At 51.7% G+C, this 20,311-nt stretch overlaps 1 protein-coding gene across 1 annotated transcript in view; it reads left to right on the forward strand.

Annotated features, from left to right (window-relative positions):
* Positions 1 to 20,008, forward strand: part of DISP3 (dispatched RND transporter family member 3) — a 62,156-nt gene extending 42,148 nt beyond the window's left edge. Inside the window, exons 2-21 of the mRNA XM_035557386.1 lie at positions 2,841 to 3,777; positions 5,480 to 5,699; positions 7,308 to 7,444; positions 7,881 to 8,015; positions 8,241 to 8,401; positions 8,789 to 8,928; positions 9,704 to 9,849; positions 11,348 to 11,509; positions 11,915 to 12,076; positions 12,524 to 12,628; positions 13,253 to 13,416; positions 14,069 to 14,250; positions 14,698 to 14,828; positions 14,943 to 15,115; positions 16,099 to 16,225; positions 16,731 to 16,876; positions 17,195 to 17,354; positions 17,757 to 17,870; positions 18,866 to 19,032; positions 19,646 to 20,008. Coding sequence (XP_035413279.1) covers positions 2,850 to 3,777; positions 5,480 to 5,699; positions 7,308 to 7,444; positions 7,881 to 8,015; positions 8,241 to 8,401; positions 8,789 to 8,928; positions 9,704 to 9,849; positions 11,348 to 11,509; positions 11,915 to 12,076; positions 12,524 to 12,628; positions 13,253 to 13,416; positions 14,069 to 14,250; positions 14,698 to 14,828; positions 14,943 to 15,115; positions 16,099 to 16,225; positions 16,731 to 16,876; positions 17,195 to 17,354; positions 17,757 to 17,870; positions 18,866 to 19,032; positions 19,646 to 20,008 — 4,023 coding nt within the window. The 5' untranslated portion in view covers positions 2,841 to 2,849. The remainder of the gene's footprint in view (positions 1 to 2,840; positions 3,778 to 5,479; positions 5,700 to 7,307; positions 7,445 to 7,880; positions 8,016 to 8,240; positions 8,402 to 8,788; positions 8,929 to 9,703; positions 9,850 to 11,347; positions 11,510 to 11,914; positions 12,077 to 12,523; positions 12,629 to 13,252; positions 13,417 to 14,068; positions 14,251 to 14,697; positions 14,829 to 14,942; positions 15,116 to 16,098; positions 16,226 to 16,730; positions 16,877 to 17,194; positions 17,355 to 17,756; positions 17,871 to 18,865; positions 19,033 to 19,645) is intronic.
* Positions 20,009 to 20,311: the final 303 nt, after the last annotated feature.

Here is a 20,311-nt window from a genome sequence, read left to right on the forward strand (position 1 = left end):
TCTTTTTTCTACTGACTTACTACTATCTCAGTCTCTCTTGCTTCCCTTTCTTGTCACGTGCAGGCTCTTCTGTTTCAGGATTACAGTCTTCTTCCTCCTTCTCCTCAGTAGCTCAATAAATGGGCAATGATTATGGCCCGTTACCTATCTTTCTTTCTAAAAAGTGACTACATTTGCTTGATCACAGTGACTCCGTTCTCTTGAAGGGGAGCCCAGGCCCACGGGAGAAAGAGCAGCTGGGTGGAGCAGGAGTTACCACACGAGCACAGCACCCAGCCCAGGTGGGACGGGCGAGGTTTGCACCTAGGTCTGTGCAGCACCCATCTGTGCTGCTGGTGTCACCTGGAGCTGGAGCTTGGCTGTCTTTTTGTGTGTGCTGAAGGCCTGGCTGCAAAGCCCAGCTGTGTGGGATGGCCCCTGAGCTGGGGCTGGCACCGGGCTGTGCGTTTGGGGCTGGTGTGCCAGTGGGCCTTGGACAATGGATGACATTGCTGCCCTCCACTGCTTTGTCAGCACTGGTGGGGTTGTGGCAGCTGTGCTGGGAGAGCACGGGTGTTCTCGGAGTTTGGAAGAGAAGGCAGGACTGCAGTAAGGAACAGCTGGGAGGGGATTTAGATGCAGACACAGGGACTTGGGAAAGGCTCCTCTCTGTCATGATGCAAGTGAGGCTCTGTAACAACAGCGGTGCACCCTGGTGCACGTGCCCATGAAGTCAATGCACCTGCACACCAGGAGCCATCCTGGGCAGCATCGTTCGTAGGCTCTTGGCTCATGCAGTGATGCATGGCTGTTCAGGGAAACCTTGGGATGCTTCCTGGCTGTTCAAGATTATGCATCCTGAATACTAAAGAAATCTTAATGGAGCCTAAAGCCAGCCAGCTTCCTTCTAACCTTTCTAGAGACCTAGAAAGACCCCCCTCTGCTTTGTTCTTGCTGTGTGACAGCCCTCCATGTGAAGGGGTAAACAGCACAGCAGAGGTTAGTGAGCTGCCCTCTCCTCACCCTAATTCTTCGCCTCCTAAGGATGTGGGGATCTGGCAGAAGAGGGACTGTGGCCGTCTGCCATCAGTGGTGCCCATCTGTTTTCACACTGCGAGGCTGCAGAGCAGGAGGAGGATTCAGCACAGGCTTACACGTGCCCGCCCGCACGGCTCCCTGCAGCCTGGCCAAGGTGGGTGAGGCAGCAGCAGGAGCCTGGCCCACGGCGAGGGGCAGGGACAGTCCCTGCTCTCCTGCTGCCAAGGAGGGTGTGATGTCCTGAGACAATCCCAATTGCAGATTAAAGCCACTGATGAGCATCTGCGCTTTCCTTGGCGTGGGCAGGAACACAGAGGCCAGAGCTCAAAGGTTCTCCCATAGTGCTGGGAGCGTTCTGCCCAGCCCGGCAGCACGGATGCTATCCAGGCCAGAGTAAATCCCACGGGAGCTGCTGTGGTCAGTGTACAAAGCCACAGGTTTCACCCAGGCTGACCAGAGCCAGGGAGATTGCTGTGACCCTTGTCACATCCCTCTTCTGCCAGGGAGCTTTTCTGTCCCCTTGCTTGGCCTCTTGGCCCAAATTCCGGCAGCCCCTGGGTCTTCTGGGGACCTAGAGTTAAGGGACATTGGCAATTCATCTTCCTGCAGATAGAAGTCCTGTTAAAATAGAAACACTGGCTAGGATTGAAGCTCTTAAAGTGCTTCTGGCCTGTGTGTAAATTGCTCGCAACTGTCAGGGTCAAGCCATGAATTGAACGTGTTCATTCGGGAGAGGGGGCTGCAGGCTTTGCTGCTGTTGCCGTAAAGGCAGCGACCTATGCTGGCTCTAGAGCTGCCGGGCTTTGCTTCAGGGACCACCACCTGGGCTTCCCGCCTGGGGGGCTCCCATGCGACAGCAAAGAGGGGCGCGTGGAAAAGCCTGAGACCTTAGCAAAGGAGAGCAACTCCCAGGCAGTCTCCCTTCGTTTCCTGCCCAAGTGTGAGCTGATCAGGGAAGGAGTTTCCTCCTCTCCCTGGGAGCAGCGTCTGCTTTCGTATCCTGGTTGTTCTGTGGAAACCAGGAAAACCCACTCCATAAACAATAGTCGTAAACAAAAGCAGGGCTGAGGTGCTCACGCAGCTGGGGAAACACTCGAAGCACTCAGAGGGGTCACCCCAAGCACCAGCGGACTGCACTTGTCTCTGGGAAAGGCGAAGGACTTCTGTGGAAGATCCCTGCCCGATCCCAGGGTTGTTCAGCCCTTCCCCTTCCCATTCTGGTGGTGGATGGCCCTCCAGGGAATAGGGGAGGGTCACAGTCAGTGCTCTGGGAATCGGCATGTGCAAGTGCGTGCATACGTGTGGGTCTGCAGGCATGGGTGCTTGGTGGTTCTGTGTGTGCATGCATGGGAAGATAAACACAGCTATAAATACCTGGGGGAAAATCTATTGTCAGTTTTAATGAGAGGAAGACAGGGTCTCTTGGATTTTCATCTGGTAGCTAATTAAGTGTTCCTGCTGCTGTGATCTGTGGCAGGGCTGCGCAGTGTACTGCAAATCCCCTGCTGTCTCCAGGCCTGGCGCTCCAGGAGCCACACGGAGTCCCCAGGGCACTGGGCTCTGTGACTGTGGTTTGAACTTCTCCCCTCTGTGGTTCCTCTGCCAGGCAAGGTGTGGGATACTCCATGAGGAGCCCGCACTTTCAGTGGCTGTGGCGAATCTGCAGAGTCCAAAAGGAGTCAAGCATCGCTGTTGAGAGGGCTGGAGTGTGCCTCCCAGCCTGGCTCCACCACTGAGACCCTTGGGTGACTGCTCTGCGTCCCCAGCTGTGCCTCGTGACACCCAGAGCCTTGCTGACTGCTTTTCTCTCCCTCTTTGTGCAGGCACTGGACATGGACACGGAGGATGACCCCTTGTTACAGGACTCCTGGCTAGACGAGGAGGATGAAGAGGTTGCCTTCAGCTCACGGAAGAGGCAGGAGGGTGCTCTGTTGTGTGGTAAAAGCCCGTGCAGAGCCAGGCCACTGCGTGTCACGCTGCCGGTGACTGGCTTCTGGAATATTGTTGGCTGGATATTCACCAACCCGTACTGCGCCGGCTTCATCCTTTTCCTTGGCTGCGCCATCCCCGCTGTGCTTGCTGTTGTCATGTTCCTCCACTACCCAGCCCTGGACATTGACATCTCCTACAACGCCTTTGAGATCCGTAACCACGAGTCCTCCCAGCGCTTCGATGCGCTTGCCTTGGCCCTCAAGTCCCAGTTTGGGTCGTGGGGGAGGAACCGCCGGGACCTCGCTGACTTCACCTCCGAGACCCTGCAGAGGCTCATCTTTGAGCAGCTCCAACAGCTCCACCTCAATGCTTCCCACCTGGGGGGCGGTGCGCGGGCCAAGCGCAGCACCCCACAGGGCAGGACTAGCCCCCCCAAACCTCGTGCCCACCTCAACCCGGGAAACCAGACTTCCCGAGTGGAGAGGGGCGCCCCACGCTGGGACTACTCAAACACTTACGTTAGTGCCAACACACAGGCACATGCGCACTGGCGCATTGAGCTCATTTTTCTGGCTCGGGGGGATGCCGAGAACAACATCTTCACCACCGAGCGCCTGGTTACCATCCACGAGGTCGAACGCAAGATCATGGACCACCCTCGTTTCCGGGAGTTCTGCTGGAAGCCCCATGAGGTCTTGAAGGACCTGCCTCTGGGCTCCTACTCCTACTGCTCCCCTCCCAGCTCCCTTATGACCTACTTCTTCCCCACTGAGCGAGGAGGGAAGATTTACTACGATGGCATGGGGCAAGACCTTGCAGACATCCAAGGTGAGCTGAGTGCTGTGGGCAGGGGTTGGCACGTTCGAGGCACACATCTACAAGTCCAGGCAGCTACTTAGAGCTGTGCAGCTTAGAAGGGTGGCTGCCTTGTGCGGAGAGGAAGATGCTGCCTTGTTGTGCCTTGAGGAATTGTCTTTTCTGTTCTGGGGCTCCTTTTCCACCCTTTCAGCAAAGCCCTTTCTGCAACACCAGCCATGAGTCGCGCAGGCCCTGACAGGTGAGCAACAGGGACAAGTGCGGGGAGTTCTGCATTGTACAGACGCCTTCCACTGGTCCTTGGCTCCTGTAATGACTGTGATTCATTAGAAGAATGTCAGGCCTTGGGCAGACAATAGGGATGAGCTTTCCTGCATTTTGGAGCAGATGAAAGAGGTTTGTGGGCTGCTCTGGAGCTTGAAAGGCAGCTTGTGAGTCACCAGCTGGAAAGGCTTCTATAAGGAGAAGAGGAGGAAGGCCCTACTTCCTCCTCCCAGCTCGTACCCTGCATGATGTCCCTCCAGCAGAGCAGAAGCTCTGTGTGGTGAAGAGGTGAATCATGAGAAGTCTGTGGGTGAGATGTGGCTGTGGGATGAAGCCTCCATCTGTCTCCCCAGCGTGTGCTTTAGATGATAGCTGTCCAGGAGCCACACTGGGAGCAGGCAAAGGCTTAACTCCATCTGCTCCAGTGTTACAGCTCTGCCACTAAAACAAGAAAGAGCCTGGTTTCTGAGTTCTTCTGGCATGAACTCAAGGGAACTTGGATTCTGGGGGCAGATAGGGGGTGTCTCTTACTCAGAACTGGCTGGCTCTGGTCTTCATGGTGTGCTTAAAGAAATGGAGTCTGCTCATTAACTCCCTGGCCTTCTCCTGCCTGTGCAGGTGATCATCTTACCATAGTCAGTGACTTGCTGCTTGCTGGCCTGGTAACGCTTCATATACATGCTGTTTGCCTGCCAGGAGTAAGAGGTCAGCTCATGTGCCTGCCTGCAGCACTGGGGAAATCAACTTGCCTGGGAGTCTGCTGAGCAGCAGTAAACAGTGCACTTGCAATCACTCCTGTGTGATTTTGCTTATCAATATGCATAGGAACGCAGAGTTCTCTCTGGCTTGAAGAGAGCTCAGAAACTTCTTATTGCCATGCCAAAGCCAAGACAATTGGTCACTGTAAGTTATATTGCATGTGATGGTACTGAGGGTATTGTTACAAGCATCTCTTTGAGGAGTGTGTGCTCATCTCCTTGTCCCTGACTCTGTCAGATGGCAGGGCTAGCAGGTCACAGCAGAACCAGGAGTCCTCATCTTCCAGGGGTGTTGTTTAGCTCTTGTGCCCACTGTGATGTTTCAAATATTGGCCCAATATAAGAGAGCTAAGCGCATTCTGCAGTGGGGGTGTTGATGGGGGTGTTGCATGCATTGCTGCCATAGGGCAGATGCGTGCACGCAAGCTGTGGCTGAGATCACAGTCAGGGGAAGATGTGTCCCTGAGGGGGATCTGCGCATAGGCAGCATTGCAGGCAGAGGCACAAAGCAGCAGGGCAAGGTGAGTCTTTGCAAGCCAGCTTTCCCCAGCCCTCCTTGCTCCCTGCAAGGCAGCAGCAGTCAGCACCACTCTGAAAGACAAGGTAACTCCCGGCTCTCCTTTGTCAGTATCCCCGTGCCTTGCCAGGTCAGCTAAGCAGGGCCTAACAGAAGTGGCACTTTTCTCCTGCAGGATCCTTGGAGCTGGCCATGACCCACCCCGAGTTCTACTGGTATGTAGACGAGGGCTTGTCTGCTGAGAACATGAAGAGCTCCCTGCTGCGGAGTGAGATCCTCTTTGGGGCGCCGCTGCCGAACTACTACTCGGTGGAGGATCGCTGGGAGGAGCAGCGCCGCAAGTTCCAGAGCTTTGTCGTCACCTACGTGGCCATGCTGGCCAAGCAGTCCACGAGGTGAGGGTGCATTCAGACAGGGAGGAGATGAGGGCAGGAAAAAACAGAGGTTGGAGAAGATGGTGCTTGCTGTGGCACTAAAGGAGTGGCTGGAATAGATCCTTCAGGGTGTAAAAGGTTTACAAAAGGTTTAGGTGGGATGAACAGGTCTGCTCAATTCTGATAACCCTGAAGCATCCAGTCTCACCTGGAAGGCTCTAGGCTCAGAAGGCTTGCCATGCCAGCTCAGATTGCTGGTCGGTCTCAGTGGCCAAGGTGGAATGCTCCAGAGGAAGGAGAAAAAGGATCTTCAAAGTTGGGCTCTGGCACAATGCTGTGAATGAAGGTGGAGGACATATGGCAGAAAACCACTCATATGCTTCCCTTTAATGTCACTTCCTACTGCAGCAACATGCCAGAGACATCAGTAGAGACACTGATGGGAAGCCAAAGACTGAATCCAGTGCCTGTCTTTCTGCTCAGTCCCTGTCTGGCATTGGGTCTGTTTGCTTCCATCTCACAAGTCCAATCCCACTGGCTCTGGCAGAGCTGCTGCTCTGCCTTCCTGGTCTGAGTTTGGCCCCAGATGATGTGGTGCAGGGAGTGAAATGGCCCTTATTCAGGGCATCAACCTGTGCGTCTGGTTCTGCTTTTGCTGATGCCAGCAGAAATCCTTCCAGAAGTGTCCACTCTTTGCACAGAGGGATGAGGAGAGGAATGTAAGAGCAGAATAAGTTTCAGGAAGTGCAGACTTGTTTCACCATCTGGTCTGTATGGCTCTTGTCAAATAGAGCTTTGCTCAATGCTTGTGGAAGTGAAAAGGTAAAACAGATCAAAAGGAAAAGGTAGCCCAGTACCCAGAGAGCTGGGGGAAGGCAGTACAGCTTCTCAGTCCCCAGCTCTCTGCAGCTCTGAGTCTCAATAGGTCCCAGAATGAAGGGATGCTGATCTTCAAAAGCAGAGTGAAGTGCAGTCAGCCCTTGTTAGCCCTGAAAACAAGCATCCACCGAGTGTTTGTTCTCACCAATAGGCTGGCAGAGTGGGCTGCAGCTATGAGAAGTCAAAAGGGAATTTGGGGCCAAGGCTCAGTTCTAAAGCTTGGATTCCTGGCAGTCTCCTATGGTGCACAGCTATTGTACTCCTGCTTAAATTATCTTGGATTACTTCCGCTCAGAGTCTGCTTCCAGAAGCAGAGGCTGGTAAATCATATGGCTCCTGATAGGCTCTAACTCTGCCTGCATCCGTTGGTTATTACCTTTGTGCTTAATATAATAAGCAATGATTAGGATTCTAGATGGAATTGCCTTTTGAGGCTTCAGAAGCTGTTTGCTGACAGCAAGAAGTCTATTAGTGTCACAGACCCACCAGGCACTGGAGGAATTTTAAAAATATTGGACCTGCTCGTTTATTTTTCTTCCTTCTTGTGTGAACTTCACCTCCAGCAGCAATCTAGTTCAACCTGCTTTCACTGCTCTGAGTTCACTGCTTCCTCAGAGAACTGCCAAGTTTCTTAGAGCAGTGACCTCCTTTGGCCCTGGGGCAGATGATGTGCTTTGTTAAATCCCCTGGCTTTGCTGCCATTACACTCAACGCTGCCTACTTTTCTTCCTTCGTATCTTCCCACCCTAGCAAAGTCCAGGTGCTGTATGGAGGGACGGATTTGTTTGACTACGAAGTAAGGAGGACTTTCAACAATGACATGCTGCTGGCCTTCATCAGCAGTAGCTGCATAGCAGTCCTGGTCTACATCCTCACCTCCTGCTCAGGTAGGCTGCAGTCAGAGCTGCTCTGCTCTCACGTAAAACCAAATGTGCCGTGCCTTCCCGTGTCTGTGGGCAAGCCCCAGGAGAGGCTCTGATGCCCTGGCCCCAACCTGGCTTTGTGGCACAGCAGCGAGCAGAAGGTCATGCAAGTCTGATTCTGCAGAGCAGAGCTTTGTGGGCAAAGTAGGGGGAAAGCTCACAAAAGAACAGGAATGAGATATGGGTTCCTCTCTTGCTAACTCTGGTGTAAGGCTGATGTAGTTTCATGGATGGGGCTCATAGGAAGGAGTCTTCAAGCTGTACTCCTACAGCCCTGAGCTATTCTTTCTCCCCAGCACAATCCTGGGAGCCAGTACCACAGCAGGGCAGGTGGGAGGTGTCTGTAATCCCTGAGGGTGGCCAGCAGTAGTGTTTTCTCCACGTTTTTTTCCTCCTACAGTGTTCCTGTCATTCTTTGGCATTGCCAGCATCGGGCTAAGCTGTCTGGTGGCTCTGTTCCTGTACCACGTGGTTTTTGGGATCCAGTACCTGGGCATACTTAATGGTGTGGCTGCCTTCGTCATCGTGGGGATCGGTAAGTACATCCTTACTCAAACCTACCATGTTGCCTTGCCATAACTGCTGCTTGCAGGAGAGAGGAAGGTGATGGTGACAAATGCAGATCAAATTTTCAATCCCATTCCCTCCATTATCTGAAAGGGGAGGATTTTCAGATCAGAAGCTCAGGGGAAATTAGATTTTCAGTACACGTGTCCCTAGTGTGAGTGAAGTATTGAACTCCGCTTCCTTTTTTCCCTAGGGGTTGATGATGTCTTTGTTTTCATCAACACCTACCGCCAAGCCACCCACCTAAAGGACGTGCAGCTGCGCATGATCCACACCATCCAGACAGCGGGGAAGGCCACCTTCTTCACTTCCCTGACCACAGCTGCAGCATATGCTGCCAACATCTTCTCTCAGGTGTGCTGCAGTTTTGGGATTTGGGGCTTTCTGTTTCTTCCAAAGGCTCTAAAAGAGAGTGAAGCTGCCAGTACCATCTTTTTGCCCCTCTGAGCACAGGGGCATGCCAGACTTACTTTCCCTAGACGGCCCTCTCTTACCTGCTCAAAGGCAGTACACACTCTCTCTGTATCCGCATCCATAGCAATATTTCCTGTGCCATTGATCAGAAGGAATCCAGTGGCTGTCAGGCTCTGACTCAGCTCCGTTCCTTCCTGGTTTGCTGACTACCGTGACTGAGATCAGTATGAGCTATCCTCAGGTTCCTCCAGATATCTTTCTGTCTCTCTAGGTTTCCTGTCCCAGCACTTCTCTGATCCCAACCCCATGTTCTCTGTCTTCATGCAGATACCAGCTGTGCATGATTTTGGACTTTTCATGTCACTGATTGTGTCCTGCTGCTGGGTAGCTGTGCTATTCACCATGCCAGCTGCTCTTGGAATATGGACCCTTTATGTGTCCCCACTAGAGAGCTCCTGTCAAACCAGGTGAGTTCTGGAGCCTCTGTTTGTGAGTGGGAAGTTGTGGCTGGAGCCCATGGCCAGGACAGTATGTGAATCCGTACCCAATCCTCTCTGTCATCCTCATCCCCCTCAGATAGCTTGGTTTTGCCATTCTCTGTTCTCTAAGGGTAGAAAAATATAACTGCTGCCCTTCCAGATCAAAACAAAATGGAAGGGCCAGGTCCCAATCTCTTTCTCCCCGGTGTACACGGAGGTGCCACCCAGCAGACAGACTCAGCAATGTCGGTCGTACCTCTTTGTTGAATCCCATGAAGTGTTGGAGCCATTTGTGTCCTCAGAGCACTTACTGCACAGCCACAATCCTCAGGCTGTGCAGACACAAGCCCAGCAGACAGATCAACATTGCTCCTGCCTGCAAGCAAAAGCAGTGCATGCAGCTCTGTGTTTAGAAGTCAGCACATTTCCCTTCCCTGCTCTTTAGCAGTGCAGATGACCTGGCCTGATTTAATTCATTACCAGGGATATGAACTGCTGAAACTGCCGTCACTCAGTGCCCAGTGTTTGTGGCTCAGCCCTGCTCTGTTTATTCAGCCCAGCCTCCTACTGCTTTGCTGTAGCAGCTCAGCCCCTGACCTCTCAGCACTTAGCAATGGAAATTGCTCACGGCACTGCCTGTTCTCTTTCCAAGCAATTGAAGCAGGCTGTTGCTGCTTTTCTTGTTGCTGAAGGAGACCACTGGTAACTTCAGGATACATGACTTAAAGCTCATTCCTTTGTCTCCTCCTCTGCCCCAATCTAGCTGCAGTCAGAAGTGCACCAAAAAGAGTGCTTTGCACCTGGCCGAAGATCTCTTCATTGCCTCCGAGGCCACCTCCAGAGCAGGCCGAGAGACGCTTCCCTATCTCGATGATGACATCCCACTGCTCAGCGTGGAGGAGGAGCCTGGTATGTGCCTGCTGTGTAGTGCCTTCACGGGGACCATGCTGTCCATCCTGGAGCTTTTCCTGTCCATGCTCAGTTCACCTACTTTTAAGCAGGAGGTGATGCTGTCACAAAAGTTGTAGGTAGAAGTCTGAGCTCACTGGTGGCTGCAGGATGCTTTGAGATCTTCAGTGGCTGCAGATACGTGCTTGCTAACTGCTTTGTTAATCTTCTTGGCGCTAAAGTGGATTGTACTTGGTGTTGGGAATCACCGATTGACGCATGGATGTAGCCATGAAACATTGAATCCGTAGCACCAGGACGGCTCACCTTCAAGTAGAGGATGTTCTCCCCTCTTCCCTGCCATTCAGAGTGCTGCATTTGGGAAGCAGGCGAGAGAACACATCGTCATTCTCCAGCATGACCTCCTCACAGCACTTCCTCCCTCGTGGCAAGGAGGGGGCAATGAGTTGCCTGAGACTGCGCAAGCAATCTAGAAAAAGAGCCCAGAAATGCCCTACCACCTGTTAGCAGGAGATGTTCCGTCTAGCTCTGATTAAAGATAAGGGTGCTTAAGGGTTCATGCTCTTGTTTAAAAACTTGCTTTTAAAACTTGCTAGGATCTCTTCCTTTTAAAAACCGCAATGGGGATGGGTCTGGGCAGAGAGTAGCCTTTGGGCCTAGCAGCAGAGTGGAACTGGAGGCAAATATATCCCTGGCTGAGGGCCCATCGATCCCATGGCAGTGCCCAGACCTTCCCCCTGCAGGGTGGGCTCTGAGCAGCATTTGATACACAGACAGTTATGCTTTGGCTCTGCACTGCAAGAGCTGTCTTCTTAGTATGCTGGGGACACATGCGATGGTAATGTATGGAAATCACTCCTTCCTCTCTGAGCAGAGTAAACAGCAGGATGCTTTTCTCTGGGGGCCCCTGGGCATCAGGTAACTCATGAAGTAGCAAAGCAGCTTGTTCCAGCTGGTGATCAAGCATGGTTTGTGGGTCAGCTGTACAGCATGCCAGGCACTCTTTGACTCCACTAGATAAAGTGAACAATTCTCACCTGCAGAGAAAAGGCCGTTCCCTAGGCATCCCTGAGCATGGAGGGATCATGGAGGAGCCAGGCTGTAGTCAGGAAGAGGTGAGCTGCGTGTCGTTAGCTTCAAGATGTACTCAGTGGGACAGAGGGACAAATTCTGCTTGGCCCAAGAAGCGTGCAGTGTTCTTGTGCCCATATCCACAATGTTAGTGGGATCTGGCAGAGGAAGAATAACCTGAAGCATAGGCTTTCAGCTGAGCTATGGATTTAGAAGCGTAGCTGTCACGTGTCAGTTAATTGCCAAAGATGCTTCCTATTGCATCCTGGGCAAGCCACTGCCTCTGCCTGGGTCTTTTCGCATCACCTAAGCTTGACCGAGTTGTGCAGCACCTCGCAGACGGAGATTTTGTGAAGGAGAGCAGGAAGCTCCGAGAGGTACTCATAATACTGACTACTGAGACTGCCTTTGATTTCTCTCTTTCTAGTCTCCCTGGAAATGGGGGATGTTCCCTTGGTATCTGTGATGCCAGAAAATCTGCAGCTCACTGTGGAGAAGAGCAGCCGAGGTCACTTGATAGCCCATCTGCAGGAGCTGCTGGAGCACTGGGTGCTGTGGTCTGCAGTAAAGAGCAGATGGGTGATTGTGGGTAAGCAAGGAGGGGGGATGTTCCATCTACATGGGTTTTAGAGGGTTTGACAGCATCTCAATCCGTCTCCAAGCCTTGATTATTAGTGACAAGAGACTGAGAAAGGCGACTTAATAGAGGGCGTCTAACACAGTTGATGAGTATCCCCAGAACAGACGGTCCCTAAGGGGACTGCATGAGGAACTTGGAGATTTTTCCATCCCTCTCCTTTCACTCAGGTCTGAAATGACAGTTCCTGATGGGGTTATCCAGGCATGGGGCTGAAAGCCCAGCTGCCACTGTGCTTTAGGGGCTGTTCCTTTCTCCTCTTAAAAATAGCATCTTTCCTCCATGCCCTTGCTGACTATGTCCTAAGAGCAAGATGCACGCAGGGTCCCATACACTTACCCGGGCTTCTCCTTGCAGGGCTCTTTCTCGTTGTTTTGCTCCTATCCATATTCTTTGCCAGCCGCCTCCATCCAGCAAGCCGTGCTCCAGTCTTGTTCCGGCCAGACACAAACATCCAGGTGCTGCTAGACCTGAAATACAACCTGAGTGCTGAAGGCATCTCCTGCATTACCTGCTCAGGTGAGAGTGCTGGCCCCCAGAACACAGGGGATGCAGCCTGGCCCAGACCGTGAGCTGGGGGAGCTAGAAAATGAGATAGAGGACTGCATTTCTAAAAATATCTCATTGGGTATTGGATGGATCCTGCTGAAGGAAGGCACATACTGGGAGTAGGATGGTGGAGTTGTCTGTAGGAGTAGAGTACTTTGAACAGCTGCTTTAGCCAGGAATTGCCTGAGTGTTTCTGCTAGAGCTAATTTCTTTATAGTCTAGGAACATGGTCTATTTTTACTCATAAGGGACTGTGCCAGTGATCAGCTTGGGGTCTGTGGCTGTGTGCTCAGGGTTTGGTGTTAGATGGCAGAGTCCCTGATGTGTTACCTGCTTCAGTGAGTGGCATGTGCAGGGCTGGTAGGTCTCTTTGTCATGCCATTCGCTCTTTCCTCCCTGAGTAACCTTGTTGGACAGGTTTGTTTCAGGAAAAGCCCCACAGTTTGCAGAACAACATCCGAACTTCCTTGGAAAAAAAGAAGAGAGGCTCAGGGTCACCTTGGGGAAGCAAAGGGAGCATAAGTGATACAGGGCAGCAAGGTAAGTGGGACATGATGACTGATTTTTGGCCCCGTCTTATAAACAAACAAACAAACAAAAAACATAAATCATATGAGCTCAGAATAACTGATGGGGAATAATTTTCTTTGGACACAGCCCTGCTGAGCCCTGGTTTGGTTCTGGATGTTATATATCAGGGTCATCATTACCATCCCCCTTCCAATGAATGCCTACTGTTCTCCAGGACAGGGTCCTATAGTCCAGGTGGCAATACAGTCTAGTGACAAATCCCTCTGGTCTGCCTAGTTTGAGCACTAGGAGCACTAGTTTGAGGGCTAGGAGCTCAGAGCTTTGCATCCCTGTCCTGTATCACAGCCTTGTTGGCAGGCCATGAGGAGAGTAAATTTAGCCTGCTTTGCAGGGGATTTTGAGAATAAAAGAGTTATTGGGCCAGGTCCTGAGCTGACATGAATCAATAAGCCATCAGGAATTACTGCAGCTCAGGATATATTTATGAAATCCTTTGAAATGTGTGCTGTGCTGCTAGAAGGCAGAGGCTGCGCCTGCTGCCCCAGAGGAGACAACAGACCAGAGGAACCCCCCATCCCATGTCTGTAGGATTTGCTGGTTGAGAAGTACCACTAGCCCTCAAGCCCCCTCTGTTTGCTCCAGATCTGCAGGGGACTGTGTATATCTCCAAGTCCAGAAGCAAGGGAAGGCCAGCCATCTACAGATTCTCTCTCAACGCCAGTGTCCCTGCCCCCTGGCAGATGGTGTCACCGGGAGACGGGGAGGTGCCTTCATTTCAGGTGAGTCAGTCCAGGGATGTTGGACCCCTATATCAAGAGTGCAGCACTCAGCAGGTGAGCACAAGAGCCTCCTGTTTCTCCACAGGGCCCTGGGTAGCTCAGGGTGAAATATCCAGGGCATTGCAGTAAGGTAGCTAACGCAGAGGGTGTTATACCTGGCGTTGTTAGAGATTATGCCTTGCACTGCCACAGTACTGTCAGCAATAGGAGAAGTGTGGGCATCTCTGGGGATCAGATGAGGCCTGGCATCATCAGCTGGTCTTATTTTAGTAGAACTGCAACTGAACCAGCTGGATTCCCACTGCCTCCTTCTGCCCATGCCCAGGTAGCTGGTGAGCAGGCGACACAGTTCACAGGCCATGCTGGGCATAGGCACCCCCAGCAGAACTGCCTTTCGTATCTCCCTCACCCTGGACAGAGCAGCCACCACCCAGCCTAGGCCACAGAGAATGGGGGCGGCGAGGGGCTCCGTCACACGCTGCCCAGCACCCTGGGAAGGAGGCAGGCTTGGGGCTGGCTGGGTTTGTGCCTGCAGCGCTCATTCCGTGTGGTTGTGCCAGTGCCCTGGGAGGAGGGGAGTGTGTGATGCTAACATGTGACAGGCTGCAACCTTGTGGAGTTAAGTGTCTGTTTTCATTAATCCATTGCTTAGGTGTATAGAGTGCCTTTCGGTAACTTCACCAGGAAGCTGACAGCTTGTGTGTCCACAGTAGGGCTGCTTAAGCAGACGAGCCCCAGGAAGTGGATGATGACCACCTTGTCCTGTGATACCAAGAGAGGCTGGAAGTTCGACTTCAGTTTCTATGTGGCCGCCAAGGAGCAGCAGCGAACGCGGTAACCCTCCCAAACCCACCCAAGGCCAGGCAGCAAAAGCAGCACAGTTGAATGGCTGATATGGGATGTGTAGTGTCCGGTGCCAGTCCTGACCTCAGCTGGTGGCATCCTTGGCCCTAGGTCTCTTTGTACGTGTGCCCCATCTTTAGAGTGTTATTTTGCAGGCCCATAACATCATCAATATGCCAGGGGCTTGCCAGATGCAGAAACTGTCACTGCGGGCTTCTTTGGGTGGCAAAAAGAATTTGCTGGTCTTTGTCTTGCCCTTACCCACCTGAAGTTTTGGGCTGAACAGGCAGCACATAATGCACAATGGCTAGGGATCCAAGCCTGGAACTGCTCACTTTTTCCTTCCCTCTGTCCCCGAGAATGTCTCTTTCCATGTAGTGCTTTGGACACGTCTGTAATACACCTGCCTTCCCATAATGAACTCTCTTTGTTGCACAGGAAACTGTATTTCGCCCAGTCGCACAAGCCCCCCTACCATGGCCGAGTGTGTGTGGCACCTCCTGGCTGTCTTCTCAGCTCTAGCCCAGACGGACCCACCAAAGGCATCCTTTATGTTCCCAGTGAGAAAGGTAAGGCTGATGAGTACCTGTTCAGCCACGTCTTGTTGCTAACTGGGCTAAAGAGTCAGCTGGGTTTTTGCCTTCTTCTGATGTAACCATTCTTTCTTCTGTGTTTGATAGCAGCACCCAAAGCAAAGCTGTCAGCGACTTCTGGATTTAATCCTTGCATGAACACAGGCTGCGGGAAGCCAGCAGTGCGGCCGCTGGTGGACACAGGAGCCATGGTGTTTGTGGTCTTTGGTATCCGAGGGATTAATCGCACGGGACGTTCAGACAACCACGTCATTGGAGACATGGTACACAAATCCTGGCATGCTGGACAGGCATGCCTGGGACTGATGGGTGAAGGAAGGTCTCCCTGGATGGTATCTAGTTAATCTCTGCTGCCCAGGTAGTATGGTCCAGCAGTCTAGACAGATGGAGTAGCAGAGGTGGCAGCTTTGTGATGAGCCAAAACCACATTTCTGTTTAGCAAATTCATGAATAATGGGGTTGAAGAAGCCCTTTAGTGAAATCACTTCAGACTTTTCAGAAAATCACTTTCTGAGCACAATATCTAACCTTCTAATTTTTAGTCTAAGTCTGGCTTTCCTGGGGATTTTAGAAGCAAACCTGTCTTGAGCTCAGTATGGAAATGTCACTACAAAGTCAAGATATTTTTCTATAATTGCTTATTTTATTATGAGATAGTAACATGGAAAAAATACATATCAATTACTCAAGAGAAACAATCCTAAATGTGACTTTTTCAGGAACAATTTATCTCCCAAATCTGGTACCTTGACATACTCCCAGCCTTTCCCCAGCAAAATTCTGTGTAGCTCTGGTCAGTTGGGAGATGCATTTCAGCTTTCTGCTGTTCCTCTTGCCTTCTGATTTGAGGGCATTGTGCAGAATCAGCCTTTGCCTGTTGCTTCTGGAGTGGGCAGCATGAAACACAAGCAGTGGGGTGGGCAGAAAGTTGGAGTTAAGTGCTGGGCACTGCTAGGGAATCAAAAATTCTCCTTAGGCAGACCCTGATGTTTTGGGGCATGCCCTGGTAGCCACACACTCATCAGTGCTTCAGTCACACTGCCTGATTTATTTTTTATTTTTTATGTAATTTTTTCCTGGGTTGTCTGGTGAGGCAAAGATGTCTGATGTTCTTTTCACTGCAGAAACCTGTGGTCTGTATAAGATGGTCCCAGGCCGTGTGCCCAGGATCAGGTTCTGCCTTGTGCCAGTTGCTGTGTACATGCCTCATGTGTGGTGCTCTTGTTGTTGTGTCTCCTTGTGAAAGGGCAGCGTTATCTATGATGACAGCTTCGACCTCTTCAAAGAGATTGGCAACCTGTGCCGCCTCTGCAAAGCCATCGCCAGCAACACCGAGCTGGTGAAGCCAGGAGGGGCGCAGTGCCTGCCCTCCGGTACGTGGGGTCCTTGGGGAGATCCTGGGTCCCTGGGCACAGACTGCTTCTCACCCTGCAGTCTGAGGAACATAGCTGCGAAGGGCTCGTAAACTTTCAGATTCCAGTTTGGTGAAGCACGGAAAGGAAATGAATGCACCAGTCAGTGATAAATGCAGACGGTGCAGGGAGGAGAAGGGTTTCTCAGCAGTCAGCTCTCCTGAGCTGCCTGCAGCACAGCTCTGCCTGGCTGTACTGCTTCCTGACAACTGGGGACAGCCGTGGGCATGTCCTGTTTGGTGCTGATGGCACCGAGTGTGCCCTCTCAAGCTAGAAGCAGCTGAGGGCCCTGGTGCTGAGATCAAGTGCTTTTGCAAGTCAGAATTGCAGGGGCAAGCAGCTGCTGACAAGTGGGAGCTGGAGCTTTCACTTGTTTTCTTCACCTTTGTTCCCATGCGCTCCCTTTCCCTGTCCTGACCTCCATCCCTTGCTTGTCCTCCATCCCTTGCTCTTTCTTTCTCTCCAGGTTATAGCATCTCCTCCTTTCTGCAGATGTTGCACCCTGAGTGCAAGAACATCCCTGAGCCGAACCTGCTGCCTGGACAGCTCTCTCACGGGGCAGTGGGAGTGAAGGATGGGAAGGTGCAGTGGATCTCCATGGCGTTTGAATCGGTGAGCACGTCATCGCCATCTATCCCTGTGACAGTTTCTTCTCGTGACTTCGGGGGTTTTAGCTCTGCTCTTTCTGCACTGGCCAGTTTCATTTGCAGCCATAATTGGTGCTTGCTAGTGTTTGTGCCTGGCTGCAGACAGACGCCTCCACTCACAAGTTGCTAAGAAGTAACTGCTTATGCTCTTAGTGTGAGAGCTTGGGCAAGAGCTGGTGGCAGATCTGCTCATCTGCTCTCCAGCTGGCTTGTTCTACCTCTACCCTTGCATACCCTGCCTCAGAGAGCAGGACACAAGAATAACATGTTAATCTTCTTACAGACAACCTACAAAGGGAAATCTTCCTTCCAGACATATGCTGACTATCTGAAATGGGAGACATTTCTGCAGCAGCAACTCCAGCTTTTCCCAGAGGGCTCTGCTCTCCGACATGGTTTCCAGACCTGTGAGCACTGGAAGCAGATCTTCATGGAGATTATAGGCAAGTGACTGCCATAGTTCTCTCCCTGAGGAACCTAGACTCTCTGTATCTTCACAGCACTCTTCGCTCCATTTTATGGACAAGCGTTATATCCCTTATCATTGCTGTGCTAAGTCCCTTATCATTGCTGTGCAAAGTCCTAAAGCCCATTTCTATCCCAAGCAGCATTTACTTTCAAAATCCTAAGCATGGCCAAGGGAAATAGAGGTGAGGGAATTTCCCCTGTTGATGGGGGAGGCAAGAATAGGACCTGGGTCACCCACTTCCCACTCTCATCCTCCCCTTTCCGTCTGTGCCAGCAGGAGTCCCTGCCTGCCTTGTCACCAGCAGAGAGACACGGTGCCCCCCTCACTCCAGCTGTCACCATCCCAGACTCAAATTATCTGGCTGTTTCTTTTCCAGGAGTGCAGAGTGCCCTGTACGGTCTCATCCTCTCGCTGGTTATTTGTGTGGCTGCAGTGGCAGTGTTCACCACTCACATCCTCCTCCTGCTGCCAGTGCTGCTCAGCATTTTAGGTAAAAAAACCAATCCCATTGTGCCAAGCTTTCCCTTCCTCTGAAATTGCTGGGTTGTGGCACTGCTGAGTCTCCAGTGATTTGAACTGAATTGCTCCTACTTTGTGTAAACTCTTCTGGCTTTCCTGGACTCAATCCTGATGTACCTAGGTGAATGGGAGAAACTCTCGACAAATGCACAGGAACCTCCTTGGGAAAACAGATTTGTGTGTCTAATTCCCAGTGTGTTTTATCTACACAATCCCTTCTATTTGTTTAAATAAGGGGTTTAGCTACCCAAATGCCATCCCTGCCTGTTATGTATAATAATGTGATTAAGTCCCACATGTTCTGAATAACAATTGCACTCCTTCCCAAGGATCTGCACCATGGCTGCTGTTTCCAAGCAGTGGGAGATTTTCAAAGCTGAATATTTTAGTGGTTTTGTTAGCATTTGAAGCAAATTTGTAAATAGCTCCCTCTCCCTGGCTGGTGATTTGACGATATTATGGACTAAGTGTGTTGCTAAACTTCCCAGTTTAAAAAATCAAATCTATCATTTTAAAACCACTTAGTCTCCCACACATGACTCACAAACAAACATCACTCTTGCCTTTAAGAAAAATCTGTACATGTGCTCAGGCTGTGTGTAAACTCCAGCGAACAAAACAAAGGGCCTTCTTGCCTGTAGTGCACATAGGCAAACTGGCTTGTGCTTGGATTCTGTTAGCAAGCATTAGTTTGGATTGGCATCAGTCTGTCTTTTTTGCCTGATATTTCAGTTAGTTGCTTTGCTGTTCCAAGCAGGTCTGAGTGCCTTTGTGAATGGTCCCATGGCCACTGGAAGGTGAGGGAGGTGTTTGTCTTTGTGGGCAGGGCATGTACAAGATTCCAACCGGCTAGCATGGAGACCTGCAGCGCTATGATCTCAAAATCCCTGACTGAGCCATAGCAGTAGGGCTGGGCAGCACTCCCTGCGTCCTTTAAACTTGCCTAACACGACCTTTTTCACGCAGGGGTGGTCTGCTTGGTGGTGACCATCATGTACTGGTCTGGCTGGGAAATGGGGGCTGTGGAAGCCATTTCTCTCTCCATCCTCGTTGGCTCCTCTGTTGATTACTGCGTGCACTTGGTGGAGGGCTACCTGCTGGCAGGGGAAAACCTGCCACTGCACCACACAGAGGTGAGCTCTCTTCCTCCTACAGCCTTGTATCCTCTTGTGCCCTCTGTACCACTCGGCTGTGATGCAGGACACAAGGCATGATGGGCAAGGGGGGATGTCTTGCCAACCTCACAGCATGCCTGAGCTGCTTGCTGCTTTTCCAGCTGTCGGAGACTGATGTGAGCTGGGGTATCTGGGGACAGTAAGCAGCTCAGCGTCCAACCCACATGGTCGTACAGTAATCCCAGCTGAGGGTCCAACCCACATGGTTGTCCCTCTCTCACTGGCCACTGGACACACCTGTGTCCAAAGCAATACCCTTTCATGCCCCACTGAAGACAGTCCTGCATGAGAACAGCCCCACACTCATCCTGTAACTTCAGCAAGTCACTTCGGCTTGCTGTGCTGGACCTCCAGGCCTCCTCCAGCCTGGTTAACATCTCCCTCTTGGGGAAGATGGATGCCCCAAAAGCTTGGGGATCTCTGTTCCCCAGGTACAGTGTCTGTCATGTGGGCCCAGCAGCCAGCCTGATACGGCTGAAAGGAGGCACTGATGGAGGCACAAAATCCAGCAGCCTTTGCCTCTGATGGATTTGTCCCCACAATCCCTTAATGCTGCCGTCCCTTCTGCCAGGACCCCACAGCGTGCCGCCAGTGGAGGACGATTGAAGCAGTCCGTCACGTGGGAGTGGCGATCGTCTCCAGCGCCGTCACCACAGGGATTGCCACCGTCCCCCTCTTCTTCTGCATCATCGCCCCTTTCGCCAAGTTTGGGAAGATTGTGGCCCTCAACACAGGAGTCTCCATCCTGTACACGCTAACTGTGAGCACAGCCCTGCTGAGCATCATGGGGCCCGGCACCTTCACCCGGAGCAGGACTTCCTGCCTCAAGGCTGTGGCAGGAGTGCTCCTTGCCGGCCTGCTGGGTCTATGCATCTGCCTTGCCCTGCTGAAGAGCGGGTTTAACATCCCCCTCCCTAACGGGACAGCCCTGTAGACCTTATGCCAAGAGCCACACGCTCTGTCCTCTTGCTCCCTTTTCTTTTTTCTTTCTTTTTTTTAAAGGATATTTTTTGTAAGAAAAAAAAAGAGGAAAAAAAAAGCCCTTTTTTTCCAGAAGTTTTTCAACTCCAGATGCACTTTATTTTCTAATAGGTTTTGCTCTAAACTTGTATTTATTTCAGTAGTGATGGATGGATGACGGACAGTGAGGACTGCCCAGGGAATTCCTCAGCCCATCAGCAGGAGGGGAGGAGGTATCCTTCTCTCAAATTTCTTTCTGTTTTTCTTTTTTTAAATG

Source organism: Cygnus atratus, chromosome 21 (assembly GCF_013377495.2).
Source record: "Cygnus atratus isolate AKBS03 ecotype Queensland, Australia chromosome 21, CAtr_DNAZoo_HiC_assembly, whole genome shotgun sequence".
Lineage (NCBI taxonomy): Eukaryota > Metazoa > Chordata > Aves > Anseriformes > Anatidae > Cygnus > Cygnus atratus.